The 19,019-nt window shown below is 38.5% G+C and overlaps 1 protein-coding gene and 1 pseudogene across 3 annotated transcripts in view; one reads left to right on the plus strand and one right to left on the minus strand.

Moving 5' to 3' along the window:
• LOC138096575 (zinc finger protein 665-like) overlaps window positions 1-18,321 on the plus strand; it is a 41,514-nt gene extending 23,193 nt beyond the window's left edge. For all 3 annotated transcript variants that reach the window (XM_068992828.1, XM_068992829.1, XM_068992827.1), the window contains 2 exons: window positions 7,004-7,130; window positions 16,093-18,321. In XM_068992828.1, the coding sequence (XP_068848929.1) occupies window positions 7,004-7,130; window positions 16,093-17,753 (1,788 nt within the window). In that variant the 3' untranslated portion in view covers window positions 17,754-18,321. The remainder of the gene's footprint in view (window positions 1-7,003; window positions 7,131-16,092) is intronic.
• On the minus strand, window positions 5,870-6,268 carry LOC138096111 (ATP synthase F(0) complex subunit C2, mitochondrial pseudogene; annotated as a pseudogene).
• Window positions 18,322-19,019: the final 698 nt, after the last annotated feature.

A 19,019-nucleotide genomic window follows, 5' to 3' on the forward strand; every position in this document is an offset into this window, starting at 1 on the left:
ATAATGAATTGATTGGTTTACTGACCCTTTGTGTGATTATTAAAGAATCTTTTTTGATATAGCATGTTTCTCTTGTAATCTATGATTTTTACTGATGAAACTTTGTCCTGTGGGAAAGAAGATACATTTACTTTTTTCTTAATTTGGGGACCTTGATTTCTTTTTCTCGTCTACTTGCTCTAAGGGTTTCAGTGCTGTGTTGAACTGTAGTGCAGAGTGTGCGTCCTGGTCTCCTTCTTGACCTCAGAGGAAAAGCTTTCATTCCTTCCCCATTGCTGTACTCTTTTCATAATGGCATTTTTATGTTGATGTTGGTATAATTTATTGTTTGTAGTTTGTTGAGTGTTCCATCTTGAAAGGTTGTCAAATTTTTGTCGAATGGTTTTTTCCTGCATCGAGTTGATCCTGTTTTTTTCCCCCCTTAAACCTGTTAATGTAGTGTGTCATATTAATTGATTTTTGTATGTTGATGTCTCCTTGCCTTATATAAATAAAATCCACTTGGTCATGGTATCAGATCTTTTTATTTATTTATTTAACTTATTTTAATTGAAGGATAATTGCTTTACAGAAGTAGTTTTCTGCCAAATACCAACATGAATCAGCCCTAGATATACATATGTCCCCTCCCTCCAACTTCCTCCCTATCCCACCCCTGTAGGTTGTTAGAGAGCCCCTGTTTGAGTCCCTGAGTCAGTCAGCAAATTCACATTGGCTCTCTACTTTATGGTAATGTAAGTCTCCATGTTACTCTCGCCATACATCTCACCCTCTCCTTCCTCCCCTCCCCTCTCCATCTGTTCTCTGTGTCTGTTTCTCCAGATCTTTTTAATATGTGTTGAAGTGGGTTTGCAAGTGTTTTAATTTTGCATCAGTATTCGTCAGGGTTGTTGGTTTCTAGTGTCTTTGGGAAATCAGCAAACTATTAGACCCATGCTTGCTCCATAGAATTAGCAGGATAAGTGGTAATTCTTTTGTAAATGTTTGGTACAGCTGTACTACCAAACATTTAATAACCTTTAATAACCACACAAAGGGTCAGTAAACCAATCAATTCATTATCAAAACTGCCATGACAACCTTTGTAGAAGCAGAATAAAACATGGTGAAAGCCATAGAACTATTCAAAGAGCAAACAGCAAAACTCTTGAAGCAGGAAGATGGAGGTCTTTCTATTTCAACACCTCTTACAAGGTAATCAAGGTGATGTGGTACTGGTATAAAAACAGACAAATTTGGTCCTGTATTTTTCTTAGAGGTTTTTTTTAAGTCTCTAGTTATAATGGGCTTCCCTGATGATTCAAATCATAAAAAATTGCCTACAATGCAGGAGACTCAGGTTCTATCCCTGGGTTGGAAGATTCCTGGAGAACGGAATGGCTCTCTAGTCCAGTATTCTTGTCCGGACAAATTCCATGGACAGAGGAGCCATGTGGGCTACAATCCATGAGGTCACAAAGAGTCAAACACATCTGAGTGGCCAACACTTTCACTTTCAACATGTCTCATTTTTTTGGATTCTTAATAAGTAAAATAGTTTGTATGTTTCTGAGAATTTGCGAGTATCGCCGATATTCTGTCATTTATAGGCATTATCGGTCATAGAACTTCCTTATCTTTTTAAGCTCAGTTGTAATCACTCCTGTTTTATAACTGTTTTTAGTTATTTGAATCCTTTTTTCTCTTTTCCATAGTCTCAGTTTAGTTCAGTCGCTCAGTCATGTCCTACTCTTTGCGACCCCATGAATTGCAGCATGCCAGGCCTCCCTGTCCATCACCATCTCCCGGAGTTCACTCAGACTCACATCCATCGAGTCCGTGATGCCATCCAGTCATCTCATCCTCTGTCGTCCCCTTCTCCTCCTGCCCCCAATCCCTCCCAGCATCAAAGTCTTTTCCAGTGAGTCACCTCTTCGCATCAGGTGGCCAACGTACGGGAGTTTCAGCTTTAGCATCATTCCTTCCAAAGAAATCCCAAGGCTGATCTCCTTCAGAATGGACTGGTTGGATCTCCTTGCAGTCCAACGGATTCTCAGGAGACTTCTCGAACACCGCAATTCAAAAGCATCAATTCTTCGGCGCTCACCCTTCTTCACCGTCCAACTCTCACATCCATACATGACCACTGGAAAAACCATAGCCTTGACTAGACAGACCTTAGTCAGCAAAGTAATGTCTCTGCTTTTGAATATGCTATCTAGGTTGGTCATACCTTTTCTTCCAAGGAGTAAGCGTCTTTTAATTTGATGGCTGCAGTCACCATCTGCAGTGATTTTGGAGTCCAAAAAAATAGTCTGACACTGTTTCCACTGTTTCCCCATCTATTTCCCATGAAGTGATGGGACCGGATGCCATGATCTTCCTTTTCTGAATGTTGAGCTTTAAGCCAACATTTTTGCTTTCCTCTTTCACTTTCATCAAGAGGCTTTTAGTTCCTGTTCACTTTCTGCCATAAGGGTGGTGTCATCTGCATATCTGCAGTTATTGATATTTCTCCCAGCAATCTTTATTCCAGCTTGTGTTTCTTCCAGTCCAGCGTTTCTCATGATGTACTCTGCATATAAGTAAATAAGCAGGGTGACAACATACAGCCTTGACGTACTCCTTTTCCTATTTGGAGCCAGTCTGTTGTTCCATGTCCAGTTTTAACTGTTGCTTCCTGACCTGCATACAGATTTCTCAAGAGGCAGGTCAGGTGGTCTGGTATTCCCATCTCTTTCAGAATTTTCCACAGTTTCTTGTGATTCACATAGTCAAAGGCTTTGGCATAGTCAATAAAGCAGAGATAGATGTTTTTCTGGAACTCTCTTGCCTCTTCCATGATGCGGCAGATGTTGGCAGTTTGATCTCTGTTTCCTCTGCCTTTTCTAAAACCAGCTTGAACATCAGGGAGTTCACGGTTCACATATTGCTGAAGCCTGGCTTGGAGAATTTTGAGCATTACTTTACTAGCACATGAGATGACAGGCAAATTTGGCCTTGGAATGCAGAATCAAGCAGGGTAAAGACTGATAGAGTTTTGCCAAGAAAATGCCCTGGTCATAGCAAACACCCTCTTCCAACAACACAAGAGAAGACTCTACATATGGACATTACCAGATGGTCAACACTGAAATCAGATTGATTATATTCCATGTAGCCAAAGATGGAGAATCTCTATACAGTCAACAAAAACAAGACCAGGAGCTGACTGTGGCTCAGATCATGAACTCCTTATTGCCAAATTCAGACTCAAATTGAATAGAGTAGGGAAAACCACTAGACCATTCAGGTGTGACCTAAATCAAATCCCTTATGATTATACAGTGGAAGTGAGAAATAGATTTAACAGCCTACATCTGATAGAGTGCCTGATGAACTATGGAATGAGGTTCGTGACATTGTCCAGGAGACAGGGATCAAGACCATCCCCATGGAAAAGAAATGCAAAAAAGAAAAATGGCTGTCTGTGGAGGCCTTACAAATAGCTGTGAAAAGAAGAGAGGCAAAAAGCAAAGGAGAAAAGGAAGGATATAAGCATCTGAATGCAGAGTTCCAGAAAATAGGAAGAAGAGATAAGAAAGCCATTTTCAGCGATCAGTGCAAAGAATTAGAGGAAAATAACAGAATGGGAAAATCTAGAGATCTCTTCCAGAAAATTAGAGATACCAAGGGAACATTTCATGCAAAGATGGGCTCGATAAAGGACAGAAATGGTCTGGACCTAACAGAAGCAGAAGATATTAAGAGGTGGCAAGGATACACGGAAGAACTGTACAAAAAAGATCTTCATGACCCAGATAATCATGATAATGTGATCACTAATCTAGAGCCAGACATCTTGGAATGTGAAGTCAAGTGGGTCTTAGAAAGCATCACTACGAACAAAGCTAGTGGAGGTGATGGCATTCTAGTTGAGCTATTTCAAATCCTGAAAGATGATGCTGTGAAAGTGCTGCACTCAATATGCCAGCAAATTTGAAAAACTCAGCAGTGGCCACAGGACTGGAAAAGGTCAGTTTTCATTCTAATTCCTTACTCTAGGTGGGTTTTTCCTATACAGGTTTTTCAAAACATCAACTCTTGGCTTGTTGATTTTTATATTTTTCTTCTTTCTATTGTCTCTCTGGTTTATCTTTCTTACTTACATGTATCCTTCTGCTAAACTTGAGTTTACTTTGTTTTCTGTTTTCGGCTTCCTAGAGATCTAAAAATGGATTTCAGATTTAAGATCTTTTTTTTACTGTAAGCATTTAACAGTTCAGACTTTCTTTTACTACAGTGTTGTCTGTGTGTTATAAATTTTGTAATACTGTCTTTCGTTTTCATCCATGTATTTAAAATTTTCCATGTGATTTGTTTCTTTAGACCCATTTGTGGTGTAAGAGTGAGTTGTTTAATGTCCACATGTGAGGAATTTTCTTTTTTTCCTGTGTTTATTTCGTTGTTGTTAGGAAAGATACTTTTATGGTATCAGTCTCTTAAAATGGTTAATTTTGGCCTAACATGTGGTCTCTCATAGAGAATGTTTTATGTGTCCTTGAGATACATGTGCTTTCTGCTTTTGTTGGGCTGTGTGATCTGTACATGGTGTTCAATGTTTGCTTCATTTTTCTGAGATATCTAATGTTAGATGTATATATATTTTTACTTGTTACAGCTTTTTAGTAAATTGACTGTTTTATCATTATACAATGTTTATCTCATTGCACTTTTCTTTTCTTCAGTTTATTTTGTCTGATTTAACAGTCTCCCCTGCTCTCTTTAGGATGGACTGTCTTTTTCCATCCTTTCACTTTTCACCTTTCCATGTCCTTAGGTTTGTGAGTACTACCTGTTTCAACTCTCTGACAAACTCTGTGTCTCTTGCCCTGGTTTTTTCCTCCTGTTACTTCTAGTGGCCCCTGCTCATGTGCCTCGTATGGTGGTAAAAGACAGGCACCCTGGACAGCTCCTTTCATGCCACTGTAATTTCAGAGGGAATGTATTGAAAGTTTCCTTCCTATCATGATGTTTCTTGAGATAGTCTTGCTTAATAACTATATTTTTTTCCATATTCTTTTTTTGCCATGATTTTTAATTCTCCAAGAAGCTTTATTACTTTGCTATTGTGATAATTTTTTTTTGGTCGTAATCTAATGACTCTTCTAATTTCAAATCACTGTCTTATTAATGGAAAAAAGCAAAGAAAGTCTTTGGCTTCTGTTAATCCCTTGCTATATAAATTTAATAGGATAAAATTGTATTTGTATCTTTGTATATGGTAATTTTATTTTGAGTTCAAGTATTCTTTTTTTTTTTAATGTTTTTACGAGTTTTCTTTTGGTAGCCTAGTATACAATCCTGTTGACAAAGTCAGCTGAGTACAGAGGATACATTTTTATCGTCTGAAAGATGCTGAAATACATGTGAATAAAGGGATGATATAAAATTGTCCAAAAAAATCTGTGAAAAGACAAATCCTCTCATTTCAGTTAATTTTTTAATGATAAGCATGCATGCATGTGCAAGTTTGTGGTTTAGGTAGAGGACATCATGATTTAAAAACTACTTATCACCTTTCTTTTCCAGCTGAAATTATGTTATCAGTATAATCTGTGGCCTTGGAATTTTCTAAACAATCCTGTTAGTGTTTTAAGTAGTATATTACTAACAGTTGTGTTTCTGTATCCACATCTATAGTGACCTTTCATGCCATTCCACATTGTTCACCTCGGACTTTTTTTTTCATATTAATACAATATTTATTTGTTTTCCTTCTGTCAAACCTTGAGCCCACACTTTCCCCAGGCTGCCTGGGGAGTTCCAGGAAAGGGAACATACAGGGCAGACACATGAGAAAGAACTATGAGAGGTGGAAACAGCTCCTTCATATGGTGAAGAAGATGAGCTAGACCACCATCAGGCAAAAGAGCCCTATGGCCTTTGAGAGGGCCAAGCCCATGGCGTAGAAGAGCTACTGTTTCAGAGAAGGGTTCCTGGCATAACAGTGATGAAGCTCCCGAACACAGTCCCACTTCCAGCCCCAGAGCAAGCCACCCCTGCTGTGCCAGCTCCAGCCCCAGGGAACTTGGCTGCTGTGTCAGAGTCCTTTGAAATGGCACTGGTTTGGAAACTGTGGCTAGGAATATGTGAGATGGTCCAGGGACCTGGGTCTGCCAAGCCACTGTGGCTCTCATTGGTTAGTGTCTCCAGTCCTTCACCACCACTGTGGACAGTGATCACTCAACAGTGGGGAGGTTCTCCCAATCAGAGAGTGGGTAGAGACTAATTTGTCACAGGTGTCCATTTTCAAGGGATGAAGGCATGAGGCCCGAGAGCTGTCCCCCCTGCAGAGAAGACAGAGGGGCAGGGAGGAGGTTCACCTTGGACTTCTTTCAAGTTTTCTTTAGGAGCCCTCTGTCAAAGGACTTGTAATGTTCTCTGTATTACTTCACTGTTAGATGCTTAAGCTTCAGTTGCTGAGCCCAAGCTTCTGAGTTCAGGTGCTTCATGTAACGTTTCTTACCTTCTTGATCTGAGTCAAGTTTCTCAGAGTGTCTGTGACCCAGGTTTTCTTCTCTAAGGTGGGAACAGATGATTCTTTAATGAGCTATTATATTGATGACAGGTTCTTGCCTGTAAAGTACTTATTTAATGTTTAGAGTAATACTACAGTAATTTAGAGCAACAGGAAGCCCTCAGACACTTTTGGTCCTTGCTGCTGTTATCAACATCATACCTGAAAATTTTGACCTTTCCATTAAGAGTGCCGTGGACTTCGTCTTCTCTGAAGACACCGCTCATGCTGTACCTCATCTAGATAATGAAGTGCACTCACTGGGTAGAACATAATATCTGACACTTCTGTATAGCCAAAACAGTGTTGAGTTTTATCTTTATATATTTCATGGATTTTGAACAATGATGAAAAATCCATATTAATTGGCGGATCTCATAAATCCTTACCCCTTACTACCCTTCTCTTTTGCATGAAAATGAGAACTTTTCATGGCCCTTTTGGTGACATGTAGTTTCATTTCAGGAACGACTGACCTCTGAGGATGTGGCCATCGAATTCACTCAGGAGGAGTGGGAATTCCTGGACCCTACTCAGAGGGCCTTGTACAGGGACGTGATGCTGGAGACCTACAGGAACCTGCTGTCTGTGGGTGAGGATAACTTCCTTCCAGAGCTGCCCTTGGGTATCTTCATTTTCTCTGTGTGCCCCTTGGCAGGCCCTGATGTGTTTCGTCTGAGAGTTCTGGTGACTGGGGCATGACACAGCTTCACAAGGTTAAACGGATCCTCTTCAGATGCTGTGTCTGTTTCATGTCATATCTGAGGTTGTCCCAGAGCTTAATTATGTACAAAGCTCACTGGCAAATGTTAAAAAAAAAAAAATACCGAAAAACCCAATTTCCTATTTTCTACCTTTTGACTTTTGGCTCAGTGTTTAAAAAAATCCACAGCACTTTAGATTTCTTTCTTTTGATAACACTGAATAATATTTGTTTTCCCTTGCTTGTTTACTTTTTTTTGGCTGCACCATTCTGCATGTGGGATCTTAGTTCCCTAAGGATCAAACCTGCACCCCCTGCATTGGAAATGCAGAGTCTTAACCACTGGATCACCAGGGGAGTCCTAGAATTTCTGCTTCTGATCTGAATATTATCTCCACATTGGAGCCTGAGAAAAAGCTCTGGACAGTGGGGAGTGATGTAAAAGTAGCCAAAAATACAACATATAAAGAAAAATGAGTATCTCAAAAGGGCTGTTTTTTTCTGTTTAGGAGTGGGACAAGCTGGTGGATTGGATCCTCTGTGGTTGTTACTTAGGAAAATGTAAGAGTGGGTAGAGAGATCGTCTTTTTCATCCTAGATCCTACGAGGGGAGCATATGTGAATCTTGCAGGCTCTTAGCTTGCCATCTGTAGGTTGAGAGCATGGTCCCATCTCAAGATGCTGTAAAGTCTGACCTTCATGTTGTGTTAGTTTTACTCTTGTGCTGCTCTACCCAGTCTGGGAATGTCAGCTGTTCCTGATGTTCCATTCTCCTTACTTTGTATCATTTTACCTCTTCAATTTCTTTGAAATATATACCTGAAGGTCTGAAATTTTATCTGGTTTCCTTGCTGTGATAATCCACCAATGTTTAATTGGCAGCCTCTGGTGAGTCTGTGTGGAGTGGATTTAGTAGGTAACAGAAAACTGTGATGGAGACACTATTCCTAATGTTATTTTCTTGCTCTGTACAAAGTCAGCACTTGAAGCTATCTAGTAGAGTGGTCAGTATGTTCTAGGATGATGAGAGAGAAAGTATCACGAGAGCCTGATACATCTTTCCAGGTTATTTTCTGGCTTTGGAGACTCTGTCAAGGGCACCATGACAGTGTTGTTGATGTGTATCAAGGACCATATATTTTAGCCTCTGTAAATGGTATGGGAATTTATCCCAGGACAACTTTGTCCAAGTTCACATTCTCATATCTATGGGGCTATTGGCTGCGCTGTTGTTCCATCCATTGTAGGTATTTTATTTTATCACTGAGTTCAAATTTCTATGTTACTTTTAGTGTTTCTGTTTTGTATTTGCAATACGTTGGATGGTTGATTGGGGAATGGTCCCTATGGTGGAACTGGTGATCTGTCCCTCTTAAAATTCTTTATGTATTCTTTGTACTCATTTACTATCAGATGTATGATTTCCACATATTTTCTCTTTTACTGTTGATTGTCTTTTCAAACTCCCTGCACTTTAATGCAGAGTAGTTTATAATTTTGATATAGTTTGATTTATTAATATCTGGTTTTATTTTGTGTCCTGTGCTTTTGCTGTTATATCTGGTAAATCATTCTTGATTCCAATTTCCAGAAACATTTCCTGCATGTTTACTTCTAGGAGTTTTATACATTTGGGACTTAGGTTTAGGTTTTGAACCCTTTTGAGTTTGTTTTTGTCTGTAGTGTAAGATAGTGTTCCAAGTAAATTCTTTTGCTGATGGGTATTCAGTTTTGTCAACATGTCTTGTTTCATAGACTGCTTCCCCCATTTAGTAGTTTTTACACCCTTGTGAAACATCTTTTGAACATCTCCGCAAGAGGTGTTTTTGTTTTTGTTTTAATCATTCTTTTTAGGTATGCTGGTGCTGCTGCTGCTAATTTGCATCAGTCATGTCTGACTCTGTGCGACCCCACAGATGGCAGCCCACCAGGCTCCTCTGTCCCTATATTCTCCAGGCAGAAACACTGGCGTGGGTTGCCATTTCCTTCTCCAATGCATGCATACATGCATGCATGCCAAGTCACTTCATCTGTGTCCGACTCTGTGCGACCCCATAGATGGCAGCCCACCAGGCTCCTCTGTCTGTGGGATTCTCCAGGGAAGAATACTGGATTGGGTTGCCATTTCCTTCTCCACTTTTTAAGTATAGTTAATTAACAAGGTTGTGTTTCAGGTATACAGCAGTTTACAAGATACTCAGTATAGTTCCCTGAGCTATATCATAGGTTCCTGTTGTTTATCTATTTTGTATATACATTAGTTTGTATATATTCAGACTCCTAATTTATCTCTCCCTTTCCTGTCCCCATCGGCATCCTTTGGTAACCATAAGTTTGTGTTTTATGCTGGTGAGTTTATTTTGTGCATAAGTTCATTTGTATCATTTATTTCTGTTCAACATATAATATCCTATGATACTTGTCTTTCTCTGTCTGATTTCACTTAGAATAATCCCGAAGTCTGTCTGTATTGCTGCAAAACGCATTACTTCGTTGTGTTTTATGCTGTGGGGGTGGCAACACACTCCAGTGTTCTTGCCTGGAGAATTTCATGGACAGCAGAGTCTGGCAGGCTGTAGGTCATGGGGTTTTAAAGAGTTGGACACAACTGAGCTACTTTCACTTCACAATATTTCCTTGTATATATGTACCACATATTCTTTATCCCTTTGTCAGTGAACATTTAGGTTGCTGCCATGTTTTGCCTGGTATAAATAGTGCTGCTAAAATCATTGGGGTGCATGTATCATTTTGAATTCGTTTTCTTCCTTTCTGGATATATGCCCAGGATTGGAATTGCTGGTTCATGTCATAGCTCTATTTTTAGTTCTTTATGGAACCTCCACGCTATTCTCCAAAGTGGCAGTACCATTTATGTTCCTTCCAACAGGGTAGGAGGGTTCTCTTTTTTCCACACCCTCTCAAGTATTTATTGTTTGTAGACTTTTTGATGGTGGTCATTCTGACCAGTGTGAGGTGATACATTTTTGTGGTTTTGATTTGCATTTCTCTCATAAGTAGAGATATCAAACATCTTTTCAGGTGACTGTTGGCCATCTGTTTGTCTCCTTTGGAGAAGTATCTGTTTTGATCTTCTGCCCAGTTTTTGATTGGCTTGTTTGTTTGTTTGTTTTGATATTAAGCTGTATGAACTGTTTGTATATTTTGGAAATAAATCCCTTATAGATAGCATGATTTGCATATATAGTCTCCTAGTCCAAAAGTTGAATTTTTGTTCTTTTTTTGGTTTCCTTTGCTTTGCAAAAAGGTTTTAAATTTAACTAGGCCTCATTTGTTTGATTTTGCTTTTATTACCATGACTCTTAAGAGATAGATTTAAAAAAATTTTGCTGACATTTATGTCAGTGTTTTGCATTCGTTTTCCACTATGAATTTTATAGTATTTGGTCTTGCATTTAGATGTTAACACATTTTGAGTTTATTTTTGTATGTGGTGTTAGAGAATGTTGGAATTTCATTCTTTTTCATGTAACTATTCATTTATCCCAGCATCACTTATTAAAGAGACTTCTTCATTCTGTATTCTTTCCTCCTTTGTTATAGAATAATTGACTCTAAGTAAGTTGGTTTATTTCTGGGTTTTCTATCCTGTTCTACTGATGTGTGTTTCTGTTTTGTGCCATCATCATACCACTTCCCTGGTGGCTCAGATGGTAAAGCCATCTGCCTACAATGCAGGAGACGCAGGTTCAATCCCTGGGTCAGGAAGATCTGCTGGAGAAGGAAATGGCAACCCACTTCAGTATTCTTGCCTGGAAATTCCCATGGACAGAGGAACCTGGTAGTCTGTAGTTGATGGGGTCACAAGGAGTTGGACACAACTGAGCGACTTCACTTTGACTTTGCTGACTGTCAGTTTGTAGTATAGTCTGAACTCAGGGAACATGATTCCTCCAGCTCTGTTCTTTCTCAAGATCATTTTAGATATTAGGGTCTTGTATTTTGGTAGAAATTAAGTTTTTCTTTGTTTTATGAATTATGTCATTGTTAATTTGATAAGGGTGCATTGAATATGTAGATTGATTGGATTGTATGGTCATTTTGACAGTGTTACTTCTTTCAATCCAAGAACATGGTATATGTTTGTGCCATCTGTTTGTGTCATCTTTGGTATCAGTCATCAGCATCTTCTTGTTTCATGAGTACAGTTCTTTTGACTTTTTAGGTAGGTTTATTCCTTAGAATTGTATTCTTTTCTCTGAGATGGTGAATGGGATTGTTTCATTAATTTCACTTTCTGATATATCATTATTAGTGTATAGAAATGCAGCAGCTTTCTATATATTTTGTATGCAGCAAGTTTACTCTGTTCATTGATTAGGTCTAGTAGTCATCTGGTGGCATCTTCGGGATTTTCTGTGTGTAGCATCATAGTGACAGTTTTACTTCTTTATTTTTTTTTTTAACCTTGATTTCCTTTCATTTCTTTTTCTTTTCTGATTGTTGTGACTAGGACTTCCAAAAGTATGTTCTATAAAAGTGGCAATAGTGAACATTCTTGTCTTATTCATGTTGCTAAGGGGAGTGCTTTCAGTTTTTCCCTGTTGAGTATGATGTTAGCTGTGTGTTTGACATATACAGTCTTAATTATGTTGAGGTAGGGTCCATCTGTGCTGACATTCTCAAGAGTTTTTTCATCATAAATGGCACTTGAATTTTGTCAGAAGCTTTTCTGCGTCTCTTGATGATCACATGGTTTTTAGTCTTCAACTGTTACTGTGATGTATCATAGTGATTAACTTGTAGATATTGAGGAATCTTGCATCCCTGCAATAAATCCCACTTGATCACGGTATGATCCTTGAATGTCCTTTAATGTATTAGTAACTGTTTGAATCTGCTCTTTTGAACTCAGGGAAGGTCTAGGAAAATAAAGCCTTTTTCTACCCAAAAGAGTTGGATGCCTCAGAAAGGCTTTTGTAACTGGGAAGGTCTTCCAGAGTCAGTGTCAATCCCTCCTTTTCTTTGATACTCCTCGATCTTGAGATGACCATGTGTGGAAGACAAAATGAAATAAATGTCCAATAGAGAGGTTAATCGTACTTGGCAGAGGAACCCAGGTTTAGATAGCCCTTTCCTGGCTTTTCCTTCTGATTTCTTCTAATAAGATTCTTACACAACATCCTGGAATATTGTGTATGTTTTTCTTGAATATAAGCATTCCATTGTAAGTTATAAAATCAGAGTTGGATACATTACATTGTAAATAGTATAACAGGTATTATCCTGCTTTCTCCAAATATCACAGTCACTTTAAAAATCTCTCTTGTTTCTGCCCCATACCCATAGTATAATGCCCATAAACTTGCTGAACTAGTTCTTTTCTTTTAAGGTCAGTATATTAGTTTGTGCTCTCAGTTATTTTCACAAAGACATGCAGTCACAAGCTGATACCTAACATAAACCTGTGTATCTTATGCTCCATGCAGGCCCTTTCTTAGTCCTGACCAGTCCTCACATAGTACCTTGATATGGATGGAAACATTGTTCTTACCTATCACATCCCTCTACCTTCTACATACTCTCACTGTAAAGATAATCTCTGATAATTTATTGAACACGTTTCTTAGGACATGACCTAAATCACACTGTGCATCCATGATGACTCACAACCCATTTTGAGAAGGGGTGGTTGAATAATAGTTAAACAGGCTACTTCTGTCTTGTATTTTCCTTGATATTTTCTAAGTTCCGTGTATTTTTTTTTTTAATATTTTCTAGTTTATTCATTCAGTGGGTGATCATGTTTTCAAATAAGTTTTCTCAGTCTGTAGGTTCAGATTCATATCCTGGTTCTCTTACCACTTTGTGGTCTAATTGGGTGTGTCTCCTGCTCTGATTAGAGAAAAAGCATATTAATTTACCTCAAGCCTTCTAAAGCAAATTAGTGCTGTCAGTAGTAAATGTTTCATAGTAAATATTCAAATTTTATTTTTGTTTAAGAAAGGTGATATCTGTATTCTGTCATGTTCTTTATGATACGACTTTATATCTTTTTTAAATATAAATTTATTTATTTTAATTGGAGGTTAATTACTTTACAATATTGTATTGGTTTTGCCATACATCAACATGTGTCCACCACAGGTATACACGTGTTCCCCATCCTGAACCCCTCTCCCTCTTCCCTCCACATAGCATCCCTCTGGGTCGTCCCAGTGCACCAGCCCCAAGCGTCCAGTATCATGCATCGAACCTGGACTGGTGATTCATTTCATATATGATATTATACATCCTTCAATGCCATTCTCCCAAATCATCCCATCCTTTCCCTCTCCCACAGAGTTCAAAAGATTGTCTATACATCTGTGTCTCTTTTGCTGTCTCACATACAGGGTTATCGTTACCATCTTTCTAAATTCCATATATTTGCATTAGTATATTGTATTGGTGTTTTTCTTTCTGGCTTACTTCACTCTCTATAATAGGCTTCAGTTTCATGCACCTCATTAGAACTGATTCAAATGAATTCTTCTTAATGGCTGAGTAATATTCCATTATGTATATGTACCACAGCTTTCTTATCCATTCATCTGCTGATGGACATCTAGGTTGCTTCCATGTCCTGGCTATTATGAACAGTCCTGCGATGAACATTGGGGTACACGTGTCTCTTTCAATTCTGGTTTCCTTGGTGTGTATGCCCAGCAGTGGGATTGCTGGGTCATAAGGCAGTTCAATTTCCAGTTATTTAAGGAATCTCCACACTGTTCTCCATAGTGGCTGTACTAGTTTGCATTCCCACCAACCGTGTAAGAGGGTTCCCTTTTCTGCACACGGTCTCCAGCATTTATTGCTTGTAGACTTTTGGATCACAGCCATTCTGACTGACGTGAAATGGTACCTCATGGTGGTTTTGATTTGCATTTCTCTGATAATGAGTGATGTTGAGGATCTTTTCATGTGTTTTTTAGCCGTCTGTATGTCTTCTTTGGAGAAATGTCTCTTTAGTTCTTTGGCCCATTTTTTGATTGGGTCGTTTAGTTTTCTGGAATTGAGGGACAGGAGTTGCTTGTATATTTTTGAGATTAGTTGTTTGTCAGTTGCTTCATTTGCTATTATTTTCTCCTATTCTGAAGGCTGTCTTTTCACCTTGCTTATAGTTTCCCTTGTTGTGCAGAGGCTTTTAAGTTTAAATAGGTCCCATTTGTTTCTTTTTGCTTTTATTTCCAATATTCTGGAGGTGGATCATAGAGGATCCTGCTGTGATGTATGTCGGAGAGTGTTTTGCCTATGTTCTCCTCTAGGAGTTTTATAGTTTCTGGTCTTCCGTTTAGATCTTTAATCCATTTTGAGTTTATTTGTGTGTATGGTGTTAGAAAGTGATCTAGTTTCCTTCTTTTACAAGTGTTGATCAGTTTTCCCAGCACCACTTGTTAAAGAGATTGCCTTTAATCCAGTGTGTATTCTTGCCTCCTTTGTCAAAGATAAGGTGTCCATAGGTGCATGGATTTATCTCTGGGCTTCCTATTTTGTTCCATTGATCTATATTTCTGTCTTTGTGCCAGTACCATAGTGTCTTGATGACTGTGGCTTTGTAGTAGTGCCTGAAGTCAGGCAGGTTGATTCCTCCAGTTCCATTCTTCTTTCTCAAGATTGCTTTGGCTATTCGAGGTGTTTTGTATTGCCATAGAAATTGTGAAATTATTTGTTCTAGGTTTACATTATATCTTCTCTAACATTTTATTTATTTTTTAATTGAAGGATAATGGCTTTACCGAATTTTGTTTTCTGTCAAACCTCAACTACATTATATCTTGTATGCGTTTCACTTGCAACATTTTTCAGCAATATTGTGTCTGACCCTAGTCAATAAATACACAAAGCACTCACTTTTTATTTATTATATTTTGGTGCCATTAAACTAGGTAATTAAGAATAGTGCATGGCTAGAGATTAGCCTTCCTTGGTGGCTCAGTAGTAAAGAATTCATCTGCTCATGCAGAAGATGCAGGTTTGATCCCTGAGTCAGGAAGATCCCATGGAGAAGGAAATGGCAACCCACTCCACTATTCTTGCCTGGCAAATCCCAGGACAGAGGAATGGAGTGAGCTACAGTCCACAGTGTTGCAAAGAGGCAAACCCGACTGAGCGACTGAACAACAACAACATAGGTAGGGATTGCTTTGTTTATTGGCTGTTAGAAAACTGGTGAATATTTTACATCTTAATTTATGTGTCATTTACAGATGATGGTCTTTTAGCATGTATTCTGCAATACAGCTGACACATACTACTTGTTAATGTTGTAAAATGCCTTTTCTTTTTGGGTACATAGTTCGATAGCAGATTTAGAAAACTATGTTGTTTCCAAAAAATTGTTTTATTCATATTCTTCATCTTCTCATTTGTTTTCAATTGTAAACAAGCAATTATGAATAGTTAATTATTAATTGGGTAAGCTTGGTTTTGGATTATTGACTGTTACAATATGTAATATATTGTTTAGAATTTATTTATGTACAGTAAGTTTGCAGAATACAATGATAGTGCAATATTTTTCTTTTCAATTTGAGACAACTGTTGAGACATTCCTAAGGGTCCTAGTAGAAAAACACTCTGCTTTTGAGAGTTGGCATAACATTGTCCAGTGTGAGTGTGTGTTTGGCGTATGTTTTTTAAAACTAGTCTACCTTAAACGGTGAATTTATGTTATACTTTCTTAAGTTAAGAATTCTATTCCCTTAGTGTTTCTAAACACTTAAGGTCATCATTGTGGTGTTTCATAACTTGATGTAAGTATTACTTCTGGTGTAATATATATTCAACATGAAACATTTATTTTTGAATTACTGTGAGCAGGATAACTGTGATTCTTTTTATCTTGTAGATATCGCTCCTACACATGTGATCAAGCTTTTACAACCCAAAGTGAACAGTGATAAACAAGAAACGTTCCAAAAATTGATGCAGGGAAGACCTGAAAGCTGTGAAATGAAACATTTTCATCTTTGGGAGAGTCAGAAAAATATGTGTGACTTTGAGTATCAGGGGAGAGATGACAAAAGAAATTACAAAGGGACACCTGTAAGCCTTAATGGAAATGTGCCTGATAGAAGAGATTCGCATGATAGAAAGGATGCAGGCATCAAGCCCTTTGGAAAGAGGTTTGGATTTAACTTTGAGAATAAACTGCAGATATTTCAAACTGGCAGGATAATCTCTGAATATAATGAAGTTACGAGTTCTGTCAACAACAATTTCTCATTTTCACCACTTCAAAGAATTTCTCCTTGTGTCCAAACCAGTCTTTCTAATATATATGGGAATGATTTTATGAATCCTTCAGTAATAACACAAGAACTCAAAGCACAAAGGGAAAAACCTTACAAATGTGGTGAGTGTGGCAAGGCCTTTTGTGTAAAGTCAACCCTTTTAAGTCATCAGACAGGTCATACTGGAGAGAAAACTTACAAATGTGATGAGTGTGGCAAAGCCTTTACTCACAGCTCACACCTCAGGAGACATAAGAAAATTCATACAGGAAAAAAAATGTTTAAATGTGATATATGTGACAAAGTCTTTGGCCGAAATTCAAACCTTGCTAGTCATCAGACGGTTCATACTGGAGAGAAACCTTACAAATGTGATGAGTGTGGCAAGGCCTTTCGTGTAAAGTCAACACTTTTAAGTCATCAGACAGTTCATACTGGTGAGAAACCTTACAAATGTGATGAGTGTGGTAAGGCCTTTCGTGTAAAGTCAATCCTTTTAAGTCATGAGACAGTTCATACTGGAGAGAAACGTTACAAATGTGATGAGTGTGGCGAGGCCTTTCGTGTAAAGTCAACCCTTTTAAGGCATCAGACAGTTCATACTGGAGAGAAACCTTACAAATGTGATCAGTGTGGCAAGGACTTTTGTGTAAAGTCAAACCTTTTAAGTCATCAGACAGTTCATACTGGAGAGAAACCTTATAAATGTGATGAGTGTGGCAAGGCCTTTCCTGTAAAGTCAACCCTTTTAAGGCATCAGACAGTTCATACTGGAGAGAAACCTTACAAATGTGATGCGTGTGGCAATGCTTTTCCTGTAAAGTCAACCCTTATAAAGCATCAGACAGTTCACACTGGTGAGAAACCTTACAAATGTGATCAGTGTGGCAGGGCCTTTCGTGTAAAGTCAATCCTTATAAGGCATCTGACAGTTCATACTGGAGAGAAACCTTACAAATGTGATGAGTGTGGCAAGGCCTTTCGTGTAAAGTCAACCCTTTTAAGGCATCAGACAGTTCATACTGGTGAGAAACCTTACAAATGTGATGAGTGTGGAAAAGTCTTCCGGCAAAAACCACATCTTCAACTTCACTGGAGAATTCATACTGGAGAGAGACCTTTCAGATGTAATGAATGTGGCAAGTCCTTCAGTCAAAATTCACAACTTAAAAGACATCGGAGAACACATATAGAGAAACCTTTCAAATGTTTCGATTGTGGAAAATCCTTTACTCAGGTCTCAGCACTCACTAAACATCAGAAAATCCATACATGAGAGAAACTCATGTGAATGTGGTATATGGTAGAAGTCTTCAAATTTCAAAGTTCAAAATTTACACCCTACTGTTGCTCAGAGAATTCATCCTACTGAGAAACCATACAAATATCATGAGTGTGGCAACATCTTAGGCTTCATGAGAAAATTCATACTGGATAGAAGCGAGATATATATGTATTTATTAATCAGATCTTTAGAACATGAATTCATTCTAGAACAATTCCTCACCAATTTCACGGCTGTTTTTTAAAAATAATAATAACCCTATCCTCACATCTCACCAGTAGTATCAAAGTATTTATCCTGGAGAAAACACACAGCAATGTAATGTGTGTGGCAAGGATCTTACCCTAAAGTCACAAGATAGGAATATAGTGGAGCCATACTTCCCAGACTCAGTGGATGTGGCAAATCCGTTACCTTTTTCACTATATGTATTCTCTGATGACTTTAGTTCAGGTACTCAGCAACTGCTGTAAGTCCATATTTGAAGAGAAGCTATAGAGATCTTTTCGTGTAAAAGAAACCCGAATTCTAACTCAGCAAAAGTGATTCTTTGGGACAGTAGTCCAGCATCTTTTTGGTCTCCTGGCTTTCTGGATAAAGTCACTATTCCTTGCCCAACAAGTAGTCTCTCAGTTTATTGGCCTGTTGTGTAGTGAGCTCTAAGAGCTTGGCTTTGGTAATACATTGATCAAATGCATTTGCTACATGCGTTTCACGATGGTCTCTGGGAAGGAATCAACGAGATGAAGGGACCGACTTCATTAGATACAATTCATTCACGTCCATGTTTCCGGGAAAAACACACAGCCTCAATTACGACATTCAATAGTGTGTGTGTGAATTAGCAAAAGGCAGGGGAGAAAATAATGTGACACTAGAACATGACTCATCATGGTCAGTAGGATCAGGAAACCCTTCCGTTCATAGTCCAGCCTGTTATAAAACATAACATTCTACCAACTGACCTTGAACAGAGTAGGCAAGATGTTAAAGGGCCTGGGCTTTTCGTAGGAGAGGAACACTTACCAGGGACTGATGGTGTGCTAGGAACAATGCATAGGAATAGGGTCATAGTCTCCATTGGATAGAAATAACTGTTGTATATATGATTAAAGAAGAGTTACTCTTATTTGTGGAAATTGAAGACAGAGCTGTCACGATCTTTTTAGAGCGGGACCTGGGGACTGGAGTTGATGAGAAGAAGGACGCAGGGGACCCAAGTCTCAAGTGAAACAAGGGTGCTTTATTTTCAGAAGC

The sequence above is a fragment of the Capricornis sumatraensis genome, chromosome 20 (assembly GCF_032405125.1).
Source record: "Capricornis sumatraensis isolate serow.1 chromosome 20, serow.2, whole genome shotgun sequence".
NCBI classification, from domain to species: Eukaryota; Metazoa; Chordata; class Mammalia; order Artiodactyla; family Bovidae; genus Capricornis; species Capricornis sumatraensis.